General features: G+C 48.0%; 1 protein-coding gene across 2 annotated transcripts; it reads left to right on the plus strand.

Moving 5' to 3' along the window:
- Window positions 1-765: 765 nt before the first annotated feature.
- Window positions 766-15585, plus strand: rnf144ab (ring finger protein 144ab). Of its 2 annotated transcripts, none has more exons than XM_067241753.1 (8): window positions 766-967; window positions 9692-9851; window positions 10958-11062; window positions 11233-11293; window positions 11931-12141; window positions 12564-12714; window positions 12956-13045; window positions 13733-15585. In XM_067241753.1, exons 1-8 carry the CDS (start codon window positions 930-932, stop codon window positions 13862-13864), a joined length of 948 nt encoding a protein of 315 aa, XP_067097854.1. In that variant the 5' UTR covers window positions 766-929; the 3' UTR covers window positions 13865-15585. The 2 variants fall into 2 exon arrangements, with proteins under 2 accessions (XP_067097854.1, XP_067097855.1); XM_067241754.1 differs by lacking the exon at window positions 766-967 and adding an exon at window positions 2763-2797.
- Window positions 15586-20651: the final 5066 nt, after the last annotated feature.

A 20651-nucleotide genomic window follows, 5' to 3' on the forward strand; every position in this document is an offset into this window, starting at 1 on the left:
CAGTTTCGAATATCTCTTCTGCACACACAGCGTGCCCTGTGGAACAACACGCTATGATCACCAGGTGGCGATATTCAAGACAACTTCAGACACCTAACATTACCTGTCACTGATGGCAGTATGGAACAGGACATGCATACCGTGCTACCCAGCACAAACTGACACGACACCTTCACCGAACAAGTCATGTCTACAGTCTAAACTTTTTAGGTTCCAGAAAGACCAATTTTAAACAAAACAGAACAAGGAGAAACAGGCAAGACATTATTGCTGAACTTTAATAACTTTATTATAAATATGGTAAAGTGGTTTTAGATGGGTGCAGATAGGTCAATTGTAATGTTTTAGACTAACATATAATGTATATACAGCAGTTTCCAAAACGTTGGGACACTAAAAAATTAAAAACAGAATACAATGATTTACAAACCTCATAAACCCATTATTTTATTCGCAATAAAACATGTCATGTAATGACATGTGTATAGTTGCATATGATCCAAGGACGTGCAGTGTAGCGTTGTTTGCACTGCACTAGCATTCACCTGGTGAATGGCGGTCGTCTTTTAAAATGTGCAACGTGAGCCTGCAGGTGGCAGTATTGTTATATGGTTTCAATTGTTTCAACTACGTTTCTACGGGCAGAGGGTGTCGACTGTCCACCAGAAGGCGCTCATAACAGCGCTGAACTGAGAAAATAAAATCAACCGCATCTCACCTACTGAGCTTCTCAATTCTGTAAGCACGTAAATGGCGTCTTTCCAGCGAGTCACACTAAACACAGCTGATTTTGATAAGCTTATAAGCGTCTACGCTGTCGTTTTACTTTCTAAGGAGAGGGAGAGACTGATATCCAGTGTCAAACCGGGTAGAGTATCTTGAAAAATGGAAATGACCGTTTGAAAGGAAGAAGCACACTGGGAAAACGAATGCTCAAGACAATGTACAAGCACAGCCTGAATCCACGGTAAGGCTTGAGATGCTGATTGTAATTACAGTAAAATACAAATAGCCTAATACTTGCAATGTTGAAATGTTTTGTTCTTAACGCAGATCTGAAATGTTTACAGTCCGTCTGTCAACGCTGAAACCGGAGTTTCCTGGTGTGGGAAACCCTGCTTAAAATACTGTGTGGAATATGTTGAACGGTTTCGACACATTTTCTTTCCTTGCCGCTTTCAAATTGTAGCTTTTCACATGAAAATTACTTTACAAATGTCAATGTTGTTTGAATAAAGGTACATATACACTTGTCAACTCCCAGCATGGCAACTAATCTAATCCGATTCAAATAATCCTGGGGGATACTCGTGGGACACCTCCATCACTAGTAGTTGTCCTGCTGATCTTCAATAACATCGTTGTTTACTTGCAATGTCGGCGCAGAGTACAGTATTATCAATGTCATAGCAAAATAATTTACTGCATTGAGTTTTCAAACCAATGGTTTAATAGTCTTAAAGGCAGTCTATTGTTGGTAGAAGGTACTGTAGATTATTGTTGGATGATTAGTGTATGTTATTCCTATACTGCTTCTTCAGGGGTTTAAATGGGTTATGAAAACCAGTCATCATCCACTATGGTAACGATCAACCAGATGCTTGTGTACATAGCCTGGCCTTGCAGAGCCTGTGTAGGCCATGATTCATGTTGAAAATATCTGTTTAGGTTTAGAGGGTTGGGCTGTGGTTGTCTTTATAGTTTCTTGTTAAAATGCATGATTGTTCGTACTCTGAAACACTATTAACTAAGGACTGCTACTGCATATTTGTCAAAACCTCATTACATGTAACATAAGGTTCAGTGCCCCTTTTTGGCACATTAGTTTTATGGGAAAACACTTGGCTCATAGTCCCTGGGGTGGATTCTTGATAAGTCTGCCTATTCATCTGGTGCCCTGCCCTCCAGTGCCCAGACACGTTAGTAAGCTGAGAGATGTGGAGACACAGTAAAGCCTCTTTGGTCCAGTGAGGTGGCATACAAGACTGGTACGACCACCAAGACTTTGATGGGGGATTGTTTCTTTGGAGGTTGTTATTGTTTCTGAAGCAGATTAGCTGAACCCTGGTGTATACAAAATTAACAGTGTTTGTGTGTATTGGCTGTACAGTTTTGGATGAAGAGATCCTCTTTGTTCTCTTAATCACTGGTGGTCCCCTCTCCCTGAGTCTTTATAACCCATTAGCCCATGAGTTAACCCATTAACTCATTATAAACCCAATAACCCAGTTAATGCATTCATGACCTCAGACTAAGAGACAGGCTAAAAGGTAGGAAGCAGTGGGCCAGCAGAGAGACAGTCAGGTACGGTAGATAGCGAGACAGACAAGCAGGCATTCAGAGACACCGACAGCCTGGCAGACAGACAGGCTGAAAGGCAGACAGACACACTGACAGACGGAGTGCCTGCAGACAGACAGGGCAGTGCAGCTGGATCTGAAAAAGAGAGGGCCTGAAGAATGTCTCTTTCATGGGAGAGAGAGGGCTCCCTGAAAATGGAACACACTGTGCCTGCCAGCCCCGCTCCCAGTCTACCCAACCCATACACACGCACGCACGCTAAGGACCCTGTCTGTGGCAGCAGATCTCTTTAGGGACAAAGTGGATAAATAGTCCAGCCCGGACCTAAGCAGGATCAGTTAGCCAATCAGTTGGCTGTGTGCGGTTACCGCCACTTCTGCTGAAGGTGTTAACGTTGTGATGTTAGCTGGGAACAGGTCCTAGCTCATCTAGCTGCTCTATCTACATGCTACATTGGGAGTTGTCTAACATCGGGTGCAAAAATGGTGGTTCAGGGGTGAGTAGCCATCAACTTTTGAATCATGAGGGAAGTTTGTTTGAATGGCTTATTTAGTGGTGAATGTGGAAGGAAGTTGATAGACGTATAACACCAAGAGTGTTTTGGTGTCTCTTGCCTCTGTATTTCTTGTGTAGACTATTTGTTCTCACCACCTAAGACAGGCAACTTATTTTCTTCCATATTTCTGTCAGTTTTTCTTCTTCACCTGAGGATGGAATGTGGTGCTGTCATGATGATCTTCTAGCTCAGTGTGAACTACCCAGTCAGTAAGCTACTTAAAGGTGTTTGTGACTGCAATGCAGTGACTGAAATAGCAGAATGTGAAAGTCCAACCCAAGCTTGAGCTGTTCAATTCATGTGCTTATGTCAAGCTGACTTTGAGGCAACTTTGGGTGCACCTCCTCTTGCACATAAAAAGTACAGGCTTCATGGATCAGCAGTGAAAGTTTACTGTTCTCCGTAATTGTCCCACATGGCACAAAGTTGTTTTTATTGTGATTGCAACATCAGTGTTGAAACTGGATGAATGTTTCCATGCAGGGCGCTCTTTTGTCTGTGGTGCTCTAGTTTGTCAACAGCAGCAGATCATGGTGTTCCTGTACCTGAGACGGATTCACCCTAGGTCATCACAACATGACCCCTCCTCCCAGCCAACCTCCATTCCAATTAGGCTCTTAGGAAGATGAACCATTATATCAGAAGGCACAGAGCAGTATGGATTATGACTGATCACAAATCCCTTCATCCCTCCAGTTATCTAATCACTTAAGTGTTTGCAGGCAGCAAAGTGGATCATGTAATTCAGATGAACTGGCAGTCAGATGAACTGCCTGGATTTAACGCAATACACGTGGTGCTTATTGGTGTAGATTATTTATTTGAATGGTATTGCCATTACGGAGAGAAGAGATGATTTCACTCGTTTGACGTTCATCCCGGATAAATGGGTGTCAAAAGGCTGTTCATCGATCGTCAACACTGTACCGTATTTCTCTCTCTCTCTTTCTCTAGCTTCTCTCTCTCTCTCTCCCTCCCTCTCTAGCTTCTTCTTCTCTATCTCTCTCTCTGTTTGACATTCCGTGCTGTCTCTGCTCTGCATGCCAGTATCCTGCCAGTGTGAAAGGCCCTTCAGTCTTCAGCAGGAGGAGGGGTCTGTGGGGTGCCACGCGTGTCCGTGCCAGCAACAGGAAACGCTGTTGCTTTCTCAGGGGCTGCTGTCACTGCTTTTACTTGGCTCAGAGATGCAGTGCCTTCTGTGGTAAAGCCGACCCATCCTGGAGGGGAAAAACGTCTGTTGACATATCGACCGATATTATGCAGTTCCCCATTTGTTACTTAGACTGTGGTGGCCTGCCACTTGTTCATAATTAACTGAAAATATATTTGTACTTGTGATAACAATATAAAAGATCTAAAAATTGTTTTAAATCGGTAAATCAATCGGGCTCTGTTCTATCGGGCCAGGGCCCATGTTTGGGCAAGGCTGGAGTCTGAAGGAAGGAAATAATGAATCCACCCATTCCTCTTCTTCCCCCCTCTTGCCAGTCTGTAGCGAGCTGTCATCATTTCATTATAAACAGCATCAAGGGTGGGGAAGACATGATTTGATGAGCATGAAGACATGTTTGTTCAGGAATGTCTGATAGAAGCTGAGCGACCGCAGAGGAAACTATTTTGTCTACGGACATCTTCCCCCTGTTTCTCTTCTGTAACTCCTCCCTCTTCACTTCCTCTCCTCTCTCCGCCTCTCCTCTCTGCTAACTAACTTGCTCTTTTCTGCATGACACACACTTCCCGTGTCTAAAGTGCTGCGCCCTTCCCTTTTCCTACCAGCTTCCTCTATGGATCATTCCCCTCCGTCCACTCCCCTTTTCATGTTTTTATTTCAATTCTGTTCTCACATTCCCCAACTAGCCTTTTACTTGGCCTGTTCCCTTATTGCCTTCCCTTTTTCTCTCACCCTCCATGTCCCTCTTTGACATGCAGTTGTGTGTGGCGTGATTGGCTGGCGCCTGGCAAAGGGCAGGTGATGTCATCAGTGCAGTCGCCCCCCCCCCCCCCCCAGATCCAGACATCGCGACCCAGCGAGGCACTGGGCCTAGAGAGGCAGTCATCTACTGTATTACGCAGCAAAACTGCATTCCAGTTCACCTCTGTCCTTAAGCTGAGAATTGGCCACAGACCCACACAGCTACAACTCCTCTTTCTGTTTGCCTGCCTGCTGGCCGTCTTCTAGCCACCATTGGCCTTATCAGGTGAAATCCCCCAGCGCTTCTGTTGAGTTACATATGAAAGACTGTTGAGAAGGGTGTCTGTTACTGTATAAAGCACAAGACCCAGGCATTCTGCTCACGTTGAACTTGGGGTGAACGTTTCACTCGATTGAGTAGGACAAGGAGGAGGGACTGCCTCCCTGCAGTGTTCAGTTATTCACCTAGCAGAGCAGTGGACTCGCTGGCCTGGGCTTTCAGGTCACAGACGGCTGAAGAAGAGAGTAAGTCTGCCATAACACCCAAGAGATGGAAAATCCCTTTTCATAAATCAAATTGTTCTCCTGCGCAGCAGTGAAATGGCCTGGTGTACTGGTCGTGTCTGCAGCACATTCAGCTGTAGATCTTCAGTAACTGAGGCAAGGCCTTATGGGAGATCATGTTGCTGTGTAGCTTTGGCACAACACTGGATCCGCCGGACAACCTTCACTTGGTCCCAGAAGGATTGTTTGTGTTATCAAGGTAACAGTTCTGTCTGCTGCCCTGGGGGAACTGCCTCCTCTTCTGGTTGGCTTCTCAGAGCCCCTCTCTCTCTCTTTCTCTCTCTTTCCCTTGGGATTTGGGACTGCTTGTTAGATCTGTCTACTGTAGGTCAGACTCAGACTGGGACTGTCTTGTCTTGCTTCTCTTTCCCTGCCCAGCCGAGTAATTAGGAAGCAGATTTTCCCTCTTTTGTAACATTATTCTCGCTTTTTCTTCAGAATCTGGGCTAGATCTGCAATCTTGTTATTTGTTAATTTGACTTAGTGCGGTCTCCCTGTAGAGCAACCCATTTGTCTCTCATCCTCCAGTAGATCTGTGATTCCTCTCCTGTTTCTCCTCTCCAGCCTGGAAGCTCTGGTCACAAGCTGATATCTAATTATAGGCCCCACTGCACCTCGTTAATTGAGCAGACCTACATTTCACTTTTTTGACAGTCCACTCTGTTGAGTCTTACTGGGGAAATCAAAGAACTTTACGATGTGGTGCTTGAGGGATTTGCGATCTTTCCTTTGCCTTATAGGCATTTATGGGTAGTTCTGCTGCATTCCTAAATTCCGTTTTTTGTTGTAGTTTTTTTAATTGTTCAAATCTGCCTTGATCATTTCTTTGAAGGTATGAAAACCGTAAGTAGAAAATCTGGGGGGTCAGCTGATTCTACAGGCGAAGCCCACCATCCATCGCAACGAGAGAGAGACACACACAAGCGTGCCACATTGTAATATGAAAAAGAGATGTAATTTGGCGTTAACCTAGATGGATTATGTAAGGTTTGCATGGTACATTATATAATTCTAGCTATATTGTGCCCTGTAGCAAACGAAAAAGCTGTCCTGCTCTAAGTCCAGCTCCAGAAGTGTGTTTGACGGAGATGGACCGTGACATGAGAGAAAGGCATCTCCAGTTGCATTCTATAGAACAGGTGCTGAGTTGAGGAGAGATGCCTTTTTCCAATGGCAGAAATTCAGCTACGGATTCGAGCTTAGCCTAAAGTGCCATCATGGTGCATACATTTAATTCTCTGAGTTTAAGTTAGACCACACCATTATACTATATGCGTGTTGTTGAAAAATAAATCCTTCAAATCCTTCATCAGTTTGCTAAACTCAACTATATATAGGTCTATTACGTAACATGGTTTTCTCTCCAATGTTTTGCTTCATTGACTCACACATCTTGCAGAAGATGGTCCAGATGAATAACCATTGTGGTCGTGTGTCACCATGCTGTAAACTGGCACAGTGGTAAAGCCAGGAAGTAGCTCATCACATCAGCATTGTCATGGGAATTAGGAAGATTGAGCAATGGTAATAAATCCTTGTGGACTTCCGTGAAGTGTTTTCACAGCCTGCATGTGCTAACATTAGCATCTGGATAAATGTTAGATTCGTACGGCAGGTCCCCCGTTCCCTTGATCATTTATCCAGCAGAATGATTTGGGTGAAGGCGTGGTTTTGCTGTAGGTATAATTAAACATCAAATAGTTAAATTCTTTGTATACTTCTTTTGTGGAAGCGCTTGTTCCGGTTGACTGAACATGCCTCAGTGGTTGCCATACGAGCGTTGCATGCTTATCCCGCCTCCCCCCATGTCAGTGGGCCGGGGCCTTATCTGACTGACCACCTGTCTAATTGAAAGTGACACTCTGAAATTGCTGCGCAGCCATCTTCAACTCAATTAAGATTGGTCATTTATACTTCTTTTCTTGTCTCTTTCCATGGTGGAGACATGGTTCTGGTTGGGAGACTGAAGAGATAGACACCCATCTTCTCCTCAGAACATAATGAGTGTTGGCATGCGGAACATGGCATGTGAATGACTAGCTACTTACCAGCCAATTACAGTACTTGTTCATGGAGGTGCTTCTGCTATAGGTTGTGACGTTTAGCCTGCATCTTGGTGTTTCCTAGCTCAACAGTCAGTATAGCTACCTATTCTTCTTTTGCCTCAATGTGCCATTTTGTGAATTTGTTGCCTGTAGCCTGCAACCTACTAACCTCCAAGCCAGCTGACCATACACAAGACCACGTGACCATACAAGATTAAAAATCATACTGGTTTTCTCTGCAAGCTTAATAATGGCTCTTCGGGAGTAGATTATGTATGTGGGCTGCAAATAAAGAAACCTCTAGGCTATGTGTGAACAGCAGCCTTCCTCCTACATGTAATGGAGATGATGATAAATGGGCTTGGATGTTGAGTTGAAACCGGTGGAACATAATGTACGCTAGCCTCCCCTCGCGAGATAATATCCTGTTCTATTATAGCTAATGTCACCTGGTGTTGGGTATATCCTGTTCTATTATAGCTAATGTCACCTGGTGTTGGGTATATCCTGTTCTATTATAGCTAATGTCACCTGGTGTTGGGTATATCCTGTTCTATTATAGCTAATGTCACCTGGTGTTGGGTATATCCTGTTCTATTATAGCTAATGTCACCTGGTGTTGGGTATATCCTGTTCTATTATAGCTAATGTCACCTGGTGTTGGGTATATCCTGTTCTATTATAGCTAATGTCACCTGGTGTTGGGTATATCCTGTTCTATTATAGCTAATGTCACCTGGTGTTGGGTATATCCTGTTCTATTATAGCTAATGTCACCTGGTGTTGGGTATATCCTGTTCTATTATAGCTAATGTCACCTGGTGTTGGGTATATCCTGTTCTATTATAGCTAATGTCACCTGGTGTTGGGTATATCCTGTTCTATTATAGCTAATGTCACCTGGTGTTGGGTATATCCTGTTCTATTATAGCTAATGTCACCTGGTGTTGGGTATATCCTGTTCTATTATAGCTAATGTCACCTGGTGTTGGGTATATCCTGTTCTATTATAGCTAATGTCACCTGGTGTTGGGTATATCCTGTTCTATTATAGCTAATGTCACCTGGTGTTGGGTATAATCAGTCACTATTTCATTGTAAGGCAAAGCCGGGTCAAAATCCAATTAAATCATTTAGAAAATGGTGTAATGGGAGCTTGGAGGGGGCTTACATTTCTATGACAACAGCCCAGTGGTTCCAATGTGCCAGATGAGAATAATTGAACAGAGATCAGCCCCTGAAATGATTCAAAATAGTATGTGGAGTATTTGAGTAGCACATGTATTTCCGTCCTGCTGTGACGGCTCTGTAGAGGCGGTATGAGGATGATGCCGTCTAGCCTGGAGGGAGAGCAAGCCCACGCCGCATCTTCTGTCTCTTCTCAGTTTGGAGAGGAGGTTGTGAAATCCTGGCTGCCGGAGGATGTGCGTGGGCGTGTGTGACCTTCAGGCTACCATTTTTAGGTTTTCCGACTGCCGCGCACTCTCACTCTCTTTGTCCTAATGTTAGACTGAAGGGTGAGGTGGGTCCTGCTGTGATATAACTTGTGTTATATTGGGACATTCACACAAACAGCCACACATGACCCAGGAGGCCCTGTGGCAGAAGCCGCCAAACAGGGGGAGTAGCACTGAGGCCACCTCTGAGCAGACTCCAGCACATCCTGGATCAAGTACAAGCCTCCTGTGGGTGACACTCTCACACTCAGCACCCACCACTATGAATCCTTTTACTGTGAAGCCTAACCAACCATCTGCGTTCTCTACGCTGTTCTAAATGACCGACCCGTTCTCCTCTTTCCAACTCCAGCCTTTGGTCTTACCTCCCATGTAGTCACACTACTCAACAGACACTTCCTGCCCATGGGACCTGTCCAATGACATCCCTCTTTGAGTCTGGAGGAAAAGCTGACCGCATATGTCACATGGATGGCCAGGTTGCCTAGCAGCCCTTAACTGCTGTCACGCCAGTCTGGCGGTATTTAGGAGCAGGTCGTTGTAAACACTTGAGATAGAGAGAGAGATAGAGATAGAGAGAGAGAGGCTCTTAGAAACATGAGCTCAGGTCTGCGTCAGTACATGGATGGAAAACCCTTGCTGAGTTTCATCACTAGCAGGTGTGGGTGACGTGGGTGTGACTGTTAGACTGAAAATCACTGGAAACTGTCATTTAACACTCAGTATAAAACACATGATGATTCAGAAGAAATGTAGGAAATCTACCTATTTCTCTCGGAAAAGTATATTTTGTCAGCAAACCTGCTCACTGCTTATCTACAAGGTGTATGACCATCTAAGCCTTGTGCGTTTCCAGGTCGCCCGTGGCCGAGGTCATGACCTCATCGTCGTCTCGGTACCGGCCCACCTGGGACCTGGCTCTGGACCCCCTCATGTCCTGCAAGCTGTGCCTTGGAGAGTTCCCTCTGGAGCAGATGACCGCCATCCACCAATGCCAATGTGTCTTCTGCACCCTGGTCAGTACACACATACACACACACACACACACACACACACACACACTGGTGAGCAGGCCTAAAGGGTTCACACAGCGCTAAGATGTTCTACATCCACTGATCTTTCATGGTGTTTGGATGTTAATCGTGCTACTAAGCGCTAGAGTAAACGTCAGATGAACAACCTAACAACATGTATAGTTCCCTTGTTTTCTATCTAGCGCTATATAAAAGGCCATTCTCTAGCAAGTGAAGTGGTACACAGAGACCGATCTCTAGCTCGCTCAATAGCAGCCCTCTGCCCTTCTCAGCACAAGAGTGTTGCTGACTGAATTGAGCCTCGGCATGAGGGGGTGATTGAGAGCAGCGGTGCAGGAAAGAGCGCTCTGATGGAGAACAAGGCAAGCTGTCAGTGAGAACACTCCCCATCCCAGGGAGGAGGAAGGGGGGTGGCAGGGAGGAGGAAGGGGGGTGGCAGGGGGGTTGGCAGGGAGGAGGAAGGGGGGTGGCAGGGAGGAGGAAGGGGGGTGGCAGGGAGGAGGAAGGGGGGTGGCAGGGAGGAGGAAGGGGGGTGGCAGGGAGGAGGAAGGGGGGTTGGCAGGGAGGAGGAAGGGGGGTGGCAGGGAGGAGGAAGGGGGGTGGCAGGGAGGAGGAAGGGGGGTTGGCAGGGAGGAGGAAGGGGGGTGGCAGGGAGGAGGAAGGGGGGTTGGCAGGGAGGAGGAAGGGGGGTGGCAGGGAGGAGGAAGGGGGGTGGCAGGGAGGAGGAAGGGGGGTGGCAGGGAGGAGGAAGGGGGGTGGCAGGGAGGAGGAAGGGGGTGGCAGGGAGGAGGAAGGGGGGTGGCAGAGGGGTGGCAGGAAGGAGGAGAAGCCTGACGGGGAGACAACGAGGCTGCAGATTAAAGACTGATGATGTCACTCGGTTCCCCTCCTTAAAGCGATAGTGTGGCAGCAGACTATTCTGTTCTGCATGATGTCATGTCTGCCTGGGTTCTGGAAGGGGAGAGTGGCATCACTCAAGGAGCAGGTGGTTCCTCCACACAAGACCCTAAGAATCTTGGGTATTGTGTCACATAGTCAAACCCCTGATCAAAAAGCCTGTTTGACCCATGCTTTGGTTTTCTTTACAGTGCCTGAAGCAGTATGTGGAACTTCTTATCAAAGAGGGCCTGGAGTCAGCCATTAGCTGTCCAGACTCTGCCTGTCCTGAAAGTGGGCACCTGCAGGAGAACGAGGTAGTGCACTGTTGCTTTAAGCCAAGAGAAGCCTGATGGAGGTCAGAACTGAAGTCGGATTAAAGAGTTAACCCATATGTGTGTCTTCTTTGGCCTATCCCTGTCTCTCTCTCCTTTCCTTCCCTCCTCTCTCTGTCTCTCTCTCCTTTCCTTCCCTCCTCTCTCTGCAGATTGAGTGCATGGTGGCAGCAGAGAGCATGCAGAGGTACAAGAGGCTCAAGTTTGAGAGAGGTGAGCGAGCATTAGCACCACTGTGCCTATGACCGTGACAGTGAGGCTGTCCCACGAGAACATAAGCCCTGTGTTGTTATTCAGCAGCCCTTGGCCCTACCCGGGCCAATCTCAACCTCTGTCCTCAAAATAGACTGAGTGATGAGAGAAATGCAGGCTGGGAGCGTTTTTCTTCATTTTAATCTAATTCACTCCTAATTGGATTTGTGTAGGATTTAATTGGCAACATCTTCAGAACTAACTAAGCCCAAGACATCTGGCTCATGAATAAACGGAATGAATATTTCCTTAATGGTTGCCCCCCCTCCTTGCAGTTGTTATTGTGAGTATGTGCACATGTTTTTGTAGTTTTTTCTGCCTATAGAAGACCTCCAATAGTAATCAGGACTGGATCAAACCAGGACAGCACCATAGTATCCTGAACCTGTGAAATGTCTTTAACCTAGAAACCCCACAAATGAGCCACCAATCATGGAAAGCCTGTGCTATTGCACAGGCCTTGACAACTCGGCAGAGCCATTTACTTGAATGTGACGGAAACCCAGCGTTGCTCTTCCATCCCACGCAGACACGCACTGCCACTGGGACAGGTGTGGGTGTATCAGCTAGTGAACTCTGCTTCCTGTGTGTTCCTCAGAGGTGCTGCTGGACCCGTGCCGGACCTGGTGCCCGTCCTCGTCCTGCCAGGCTGTGTGCCAGCTCTCGGAGGCGGGGCTACCTCTGCCCCAGCTGGTCCAGTGCCCCGCCTGCAGCCTGGAGTTCTGCCGCGCCTGCCGGGCCATCTGGCACAGGGGCCAGGCCTGCCAGGAGAACATGCCCATCACCAGCTTCCTGCCAGGGGACACCAGGTACCACACACCTGGGACTGGACACGCACACACGGGCGCTCCAATCAGACATCTTACACTTGGACACAAACACGCAAACGCCTTCTGCTCGTGCTACAAACTAAGCAGAAGGAAGAATCGTGGTTACACGGGGAGTCTGTATTAGTCTAAGTCAGGGTTCTCCAATCCTGGTCCTCGACGGCCACTGTCCTGCATGTTTTAGACGCTTCCCTGCTCCAGCACACCTGCTTCAAATGAATGGTCATTACCCGGCTTCCACAGAGCTTGATAACGACCCATTCATTTGAAACAGGTGTGCTGGAGCAGGGAAACGCCTAAAACATGCAGGACAGCGGCCCTCGAGGACCAGGGTTGGAGAACCCTGGTCGGAGTAGTTCCACCCTGAGGCCCCGCCCCCTCCTTACTGTCTCCTCCCCCTGCAGCTCCATCTACAAGAGCGAGGAGGGGGATGACGCCCCCATCAAGCGCTGTCCCAAGTGTAAGGTGTACATCGAGAGAGACGAGGGCTGCGCCCAGATGATGTGTAAGAACTGCAAACACGCCTTCTGCTGGTACTGCCTGGAGTCTCTGGATGTGAGTTGGCACCTTCTGCTGATAGCCCAACACACACACACACACCACCTCATGCATGTTGTAATACCTCACCCAGTTGATGGTTAGTACATGATGTATATGTTATCTTTGTCTCTTTATTCTTTGGTTTGAGCTGGTTTTGACAGTCCGATCTGCCCTTCCACCCCATCCGCCCTTCTACATCTCCCTCACCCGACCCCTTCCCCTCTCTCTTCCCTTTCCTCTACACCCCCTACCCCAGGATGACTTCCTGCTCATCCATTATGACAAAGGCCCATGCAGGAACAAGCTGGGCCACTCCAGAGCCTCTGTCATCTGGCACCGGGCGCAGGTACGTGTCGCACCAGCCGCTTGGGGAAGGAGGTCAGAAACCATCCCGACAAAACCGCGTCCGAAACATGATTCAAATTGGTGGCTCCTTTGAGGACAGATCCTTGATGTTTTCTAGTGGCTGCAGTCTCACCCTCATCCGTGTGTCCGAGTGGTTTGTGTAGAGAAGCACAGGTCTGTTTACCTCAACACAGCATAGCTGGCTTCAGCCCTTCTGTTGGGCTGCTGTGCTTTAGTCATGCATGCCTGGTACCATTAAAGGCCAGTGAAGGGTAACCAATCTTTCACAGACCACAGCCCTGCTAGACCAGTCAGCTGCACCTACTGTCAGCCCAACAGCATGACCTGAGATGGATGAACAGGCATCTACTGCCCCCTAGTGGGTCATGCATGCAGCAGAGCCTGTCAAAGGGATAACCGCACCACACAGAAGTCCCTGTTGTGGTGTGTGCTTGGTGATCGTACTGTCTAGTTACTCGGCAGTATGCTGCTTGAGTGAAATTGTGAAAAGATCTTATTTGTTGTCTTTTAATGTCTTAATGAAATACAGGATTGGATCTTCTTTGTTGTCTTTTAAACTGTGAAATACAGGACTGGATGTATACTAAGGAAATGCTGCTCCCCTCTTTCTCTGTCTCTGTTTCCCCTCTACCTCTCTCTCTCCCCTCTCTCTTCCTCCTCCCTCCAGGTGGTAGGTATATTTGCCGGCTTCGGTCTGCTCCTGTTGGTGGCCTCTCCCTTTCTCCTCCTGGCCACACCCTTTGTCCTGTGCTGCAAGTGCAAATGCAGCAAGGGAGACGACGACCCTCTGCCCACCTAACCTTCACCATCGCCCCGGCAACAGTCGGCAAGGTCCGGTTGTGGACAGCGGACCAGGTCAGCTGGTCCCCCATGGGTTGTGGGGTCAGGCAGACAGGTCTGTGGGACCGCAGCCAGGGTTGAGCAGTGCTGTTTACAGGGACTGGACTGACCACGGCTGGTCTGACCCGGACTCTGAACTGGACGGTGGGTTTAGGTCCGGCCGTCTGTCCCAGACTGAGAGGGCGCTGCAAATGCCTGTTGTGTTGAGGAGCTGGACTGAAGGAGAAGGCCAGCAGGCCTGTCTTCATGTGGAGGTTCAAGAGTTGTTGTTGTGTGATTTGGTCTTGTACAGATGTCTCAACGCTAACTCGTCTGACTGCATCTAGAACGTGCTTCTATTTATTAACAGCTACAGCGGACCAGCTGAGGTCTGTTGAAGAGTCAGGTACATATGATCAGGTCACTTGGAGAACAGTATTTATGAGCTTACAGAACACCTCACTGAGGCTCAGTGCAGAGAAACCTCCTGGAAATCTTCCATTCAAATTTAAATGAGGATTCAAATCCCTGGATTTATTTGTAAATTCAGTCAAATGAAAATGTTTACTGAAAGGTCTTCATATTAAATGATGCTGTGTAGTCAACTCTATACGTAGTGGTAAAGGACATACTGTACTGAACAGTAGCTATAATTTATATCTAAAACTACTCACAAAAATCATTTTGGTCATTTAAGAATCAGTCTTTGAATTGATACCTTAATGCTGACATTTAGCTAGCCTGGCATCTCCAGACTAATCTACAAAGGCGTATTAGTCTGGAACTTCTCAGTTCATTTTCAAGGGGCGATCTGCCCCCCGTCAACCTGCCCCATATCAGATCAACGTGTGATTGGCGCAGACAGATTCTGGTCAAAGGGAAATCTGTTTGAGCGGGAGGGTGGCCACACCCATCTACCAGAGCAAATAAAACATGAGCTTGCAGATGTGTCTGGTTCCCCAGCTAAGTTTCAGCAGTCAGGATGTAGCAAACTCTAGCACCTACCTAACAGCCTCAAGTTCAGTCTGTCCTCTGGTTTCCTGAATCCCTTTACCCACACTGAGTTTAGCATATCCTCACCTTTAAATATCGCTTTTGATTTGAAACAGCCAAGTTGCCATAAAATGCCTTTTTTAAATCAACTTTGATATGAGTCTTGCACTCATGTTTTAGTTTTGACCAAAATGATGTTATTTGATGTACTGCAATTCCAAATCTAAACGCATAGTGTTGCACTCAGTGTGATATCACAAGTTCAAAGACAGTGTATGGTAGCATTCTATTTTCTCACTGTAGGTTTTTACAATGCATTTCAGTCTTCGCTATTGTTTTCTATTTTGGTATTTATTTACTTACCAATATAAACAATAGCTTTATTTGGGTGAAGTTCTGTCACCATGGCAATGGTATACAGACATTGGAGGGGGGGGGGGGGGGAGTACTAGCATTACAGTAATTACAGGCATTACAGTAATTGTTGTACATTTATTTGAAGCCAAATGTAGCCAAAATGAACCTTTTAGGATAAAACATGTCATGTATTAGTCGATTAGTTTTTTTAATATATTTCTATTGCACTCATGAAATAATTGTATTCAAACTGTAAGAACATATATGCTATTGTAGCGTTTGTAGTTTGGTTCCTATTCAGATGTTTACATATTGTACTTGTGTTTGTAAATCCACATATATTGTGAATAAAGAAGCACATTTTGGTTGTTCTTGTTACTTTGATTTATTTCTTTATTTTGAATGTGAAGGCTCCATGACATCACTAACTGACAGTGAGTGGAGAGGCTCCCTCTTCACACAAGACAGTTAACGTTGTCGAGGGATCACGTCTTCATTAGTGACTAAGTGAAAAATTGCTTTTCTCCGAATACCGCTCAGTAGCCTGTACCAATCCCCCTGCTAACTTGCCAAGACACTTGTATTGACAGATGAGCAGCATGTCTCCCAGTGAACACTTCCAGCACAGGAGAGTCTGTGTCAGGTTGAGCTGAGCATTCTGAGCTGAGCTGTAGGCCTCAGTGGTGATCATCACTAGCCTCAACACCATAGCTTCAACATCAGAGAGACGACAGAGGGAGCCCCTGCATGGATGATAGCATGACACTATCTGTATTTTATCATTTTGACCTACCTTTTCTTGTGTCCAGTCACATGCAAATACTTAGTACAGAATTTTTTGTTTACCAGTGTCTGTTTTGAAGCTTTACTGAAGAGACATACTGTATATATATAAAAAAAAAAAATTGAATTCATTATCTGAATAGATAATGTTCAATAAAACTGTCTCATCCATCTCATACTGAACAGTTTACATGGAAACGGACCTTGTGTAAAACCCAGCTAAACAAGCACAGGACCCCCTCTGGTAGGCAGTCAGTGGAGGAAGAGACCCAACACAGCAGCATCCCATTGATCCAAACAGGCTCACCCAAGACGGGGGGGTGACGAGGGTGGGGAGGCTGGGGGTGGAGGGCAACATCTGGTGTGTGTGTGGTCTAAAGCGGGCACAGGCACGGGGGGCAGCATCTGGCGGAGAGGCGCAGGACCACGCATGGCCTGGCACGGGGACCCGCAGGGGCAGGTGGGCAGCTGCTGCTCACTGCAACAGTTCACCACCAAACCTAATCAATTCATGTGCCTTTCCCCCCTCAGCCATCTGTCCTGGGCCGGGCCACACAGCACACGGGAGCACAGCCCCGCTCTGCTGCAGCCAGGACGCACGGAACCTGCATCACATGTCGGCTCTAACTGGAAAAGCTTTTACCATAGGACGGGACTCCGCCACCTGACTGACTTCATCTCCGTTTTCCAGAGAGTGAAGTTCTTCCTCTGAACTCTCGCTCTCTCGCTTCTGTGAAGCGAGGTACCCTGATGCGACCACAAGGGGGCATCCTAACATTGTTTTCGTGCAGCACTGCCTTCCGTCTTTGCCTTTGTTGTCATGATACGCTTCGCAAACAAAGTGGTCCATTTTTATATATGAAGCATTTCCCCTTTTTGTCTGACCACTGCAGAGGCAGAGTCGCCTAGGAGATTAACCTCCGGCACGCAGCAGGAGAGAGCAGGTCTTTGGGGAGCTGAAAGTGCAGGTGAGTGGGGTCCACCGGACAGCGGTGATCTTCAGAGCTGGCTGGAGTTCAAGCAGCAGAGGCACAACCTGGTGCTTGACTGTCATGCACTCTGACAGGCACATGTGTGTGTGTGTGTGTGGGGGGGGGGGGGCAACAAAGTGAGCGGGGATCAAAGCAGGGCATTTTATCTCCACTACAGAGCTCCCCTCACCACATTTTGAATTCTACCAATCTGTTGAAACTGTCTGACTACGCTAAGAGGAGGGAGGGAGGGAGGGAGGGAGGGAGGGAGGGAGGGAGGGAGGGAGGGAGGGAGGGAGGGAGGGAGGGAGGGAGGGAGGGAGGGAGGGAGGGAGGGAGGGAGGGAGGGAGGGAGGGAGGGAGGGAGGGAGGGAACAAATAGCAGTAACAGAAGGACAACACAGCAACAACGCCTTTCACAAAAGTCAAGACTTCCATGCCATGCATATGAAAGAGCTTTGGAATGCAGCACAGGTGTGATTGGGAATTAGTTATGGGACTCCTGGTTCCTAACTCTCATACTGATTCCTCATAGTAATAAAGTTAATTGTGAAACATAACTGTAAATGAACTTAAACTGTAGATGCAACAAAACTAAAGCACATCTGATATTGTATACAGAGAAGACCACCACATCTCAGGACTTACCTACTTAAACCAAGACTCTACTTTATTAATTCCTTAAGTAAAACATTACTTTATTATGTTCAGTTGGTGCAGTCTTAAAACGGGTGGACTGCAGGTTACAGTAAACAGTGTACACGCCCTTGCCATCAAAGAGAGGAGCAGTGTGTGCTGAAGAGGACCAGACTGCAGCCAGTTCCTATCGCCAGCCCCACACTGTGTATGTGGGCACCAGACGGCTGCTGACCCATGTTTCTGGTTGGCTGGCTCTGGGTCCGAGGCGCTGTTCAGAGGGCCCGGCTCGGCCCGGCCCAGCGGCCCTGAGGCAGGTGCTGGTCCTCCTGTCATAGGCAAGCTCAAGCCCTCTGAGCACCCCCCCCCCACCACCACGACTCCCAGCCGGCCCCCCCTCGGCAGATGGCGCCACGCTGAGGGCGCTTCTCTTACCCATAATTACCAAGGCCGGCTCCAGATGGAGCCATGCAGCCTCGCTGGTCTCTTCATCTGCCATCCCATTGGTCCCACTCCGAGATGCCCGCCACTTCCATGATGCCAGAGCCTCTCCGGGTCATCTGTGTGTCCACAGACCAGGCAGTGGACACGTCCCCTGCACACGCTCACTCACCAGGGCTCTCTGGAATGCCATTAAAAGTGTGTGGGATGTCAAATTGGAAACATCCCACGATTTCCCTGAAGAAACATCAAATACATTATTCACAAAGCGATGCTTTGTTTTTTCCGGTCGGATATATTTGCGATGTTTACAATCCTACCTCTCGTGAACGTGAACGAACATGAAAGAGTTTTGTTCCAGCGTCCAGCTGTCTCTCTTCTGAATGCAGGCTGGTGCTACAGCAGCACCAACAGATGGGCACTCAGGGGAGACTCGGAGAGCGAGAGAGAAGAGAGAGAGAGAGAGAGAGAGAGAGAGAGAGAGAGAGAGAGAGAGAGAAAGAGAGAGAGAGAGAGATACAGGCTCCTCATCTCGGAAGTTGTCCGCTCGAGAGTGGCATACCAGCGTGCCGACATAGTTAATAGAGAAACATATCAAAGAAAGTAACGCTCAAACTACAATGTCTGGGCTAGAGATAGGAGGCGCAGCAGTGACAGGCTTCGAAGAAACATGAAGATAGGATTCTGCCACCTTCCTCACCCTCCACACACAAATCCAGAAGTAATCATAAACTCATATAAAAACAATATGTATTTGTACGAGAAAACAGGCCTTGCGTGTATACAAAAACTAATGTTTGTAGCAAAATATATGAGTTTGAGATCAAATTAAGTAGTGGAGATGGCTAGAGAGGGATGGGAGGGTGGTACATGGGTAAAGTGGGCTGGGGGTGGGGTGGGGGTGGGTGGAATAAGGGTGGCGGGGTGGTGATAGCGATGTTGGTAGAGGTGACCTTGTTACCATTTCAGGCTGAATTGGCCGGGCTGGTACGCAGGGAGGGTTGTGTCCGTAGGGGGAGAAGCAGACAGATGCCGTCTCTCTCTCCCTGTGGGTGAGACAGTGGAGAGTCTGGCTTGAGCAGCTGCCGCCCTAATGATGAGCTCCGCTTCTCCTCTTCGACCTACACAGCAAACTCCACTCCGACTTCCAACTCCCTACACTTACGTGCACCCCCGCGCACCCCCGCGCACCCCTACACGTGTCCACTGACAGGTTTGAGTTTGCAAACACTTTTGAGTTTGTGGTGGGACACAGATTTTGTTCTGCAGGAGTATAACATCCCATGTCTAAAGTGAGGTTGTGTGAAAAAATGCACTTGTTTGCATTTCCTGTGTGCAGCGGTCAGCCATGCTAACCCATTAGCAGTAGGGGGACACATAACACCTCTTGCAAGAGGACACAATCTTTTACTTTCCTGATTTTTGCACTGTGATGTTGTGTTCTAGTGTATATATAGCATGTGTGTTTATAAGTGGCCCTGAGCTTAACTGTGTTTTTTGGGAGGGCACAGAGGAGTGGTGGTGTGGGGGTGAGTGGAGAGACGAGTAGAGGTTTGCAAGGCTTCCCACCAGATGCCAAACATGACATTTCCTGGCTGGGCCAGTGAACCACAGCAGGGGGGACATCTGTGTGGCTGCCTTTCATCCCCCCCGCATCCCCGGGCGAGGTGGCTGGGTACCTGCACGAGGGCAGGGACCCTGGAGACACAGGCAGCCGGAGGACTGGAGCTCTGCAGCCAGCCAGGTCCGTGGCTCCCCCAGCTGGGGCTACTCTCGCCCCGGGGCCTGCCGCACTGTCATCCAGCTGCAACATCTGCCCTCTCTCCCGGTCCTGTTTGATCTGGAGCCACCGGTCTGCCTGCCTGACTGTCTGCCTCTCTGTCAGCCTGCCTTTTTGCCTGCCCGCCTACGGTATTTGCCTGCCTGTCTGCCTTCCTCCCTGACTTTGCCTTTCTGCCAGCCTGCCTGCCAGCCTGCTCCCCTGCTTGCCTGTTTGCCCGCCTCTCTGCCTCTGCCTCTCTGCCTGTCCCACCTGCCTCTCTGCCTGCCTACATCACTAAACCCCCAGCACCACCTGCATCTCTCTGCCGTGGTGCCAGCTTGCTGACACACAAACAAGCAGACGCTCGACCACGGCACACACTGGCCTTGATCCACCTTCTGGACACCTGTAGTGAGACACGATCTGCTTCCAGCTCGCCGCGCTCATGTTCACACTCAATAATAAGCAGTCCTCTCGTTTTATTTCAAGCTTTTAGTTGGGGCAGCTAAAGGATTTTGTCCTCTCCATGACATGGGATGAAGATTAATCAAATGTAGCCAGTGATTCAAATTGAATCATCACCATTTATATTTACAAATGTTAATTCAGCAGATGCTTTTTATCCAAAGCGACATACAAAAAAGTCTCATCGATTTTAACAAATTCAAACAAATGCTCATAGTTTCTCCCATGTACCGTATTCCATGCAGGGTTTTTTCCCTCTCCTATCGCATCTCCATACTTAGTGTAAACTGGCTGAGAAACGGACCATTTTCAGGCCACAAGCCAATGGTGGCCTCACTAAACTGCATCCCACTGGCTGT

The sequence above is a fragment of the Osmerus mordax genome, chromosome 8, assembly GCF_038355195.1.
Source record: "Osmerus mordax isolate fOsmMor3 chromosome 8, fOsmMor3.pri, whole genome shotgun sequence".
In the NCBI taxonomy this organism is placed as follows: Eukaryota; Metazoa; Chordata; class Actinopteri; order Osmeriformes; family Osmeridae; genus Osmerus; species Osmerus mordax.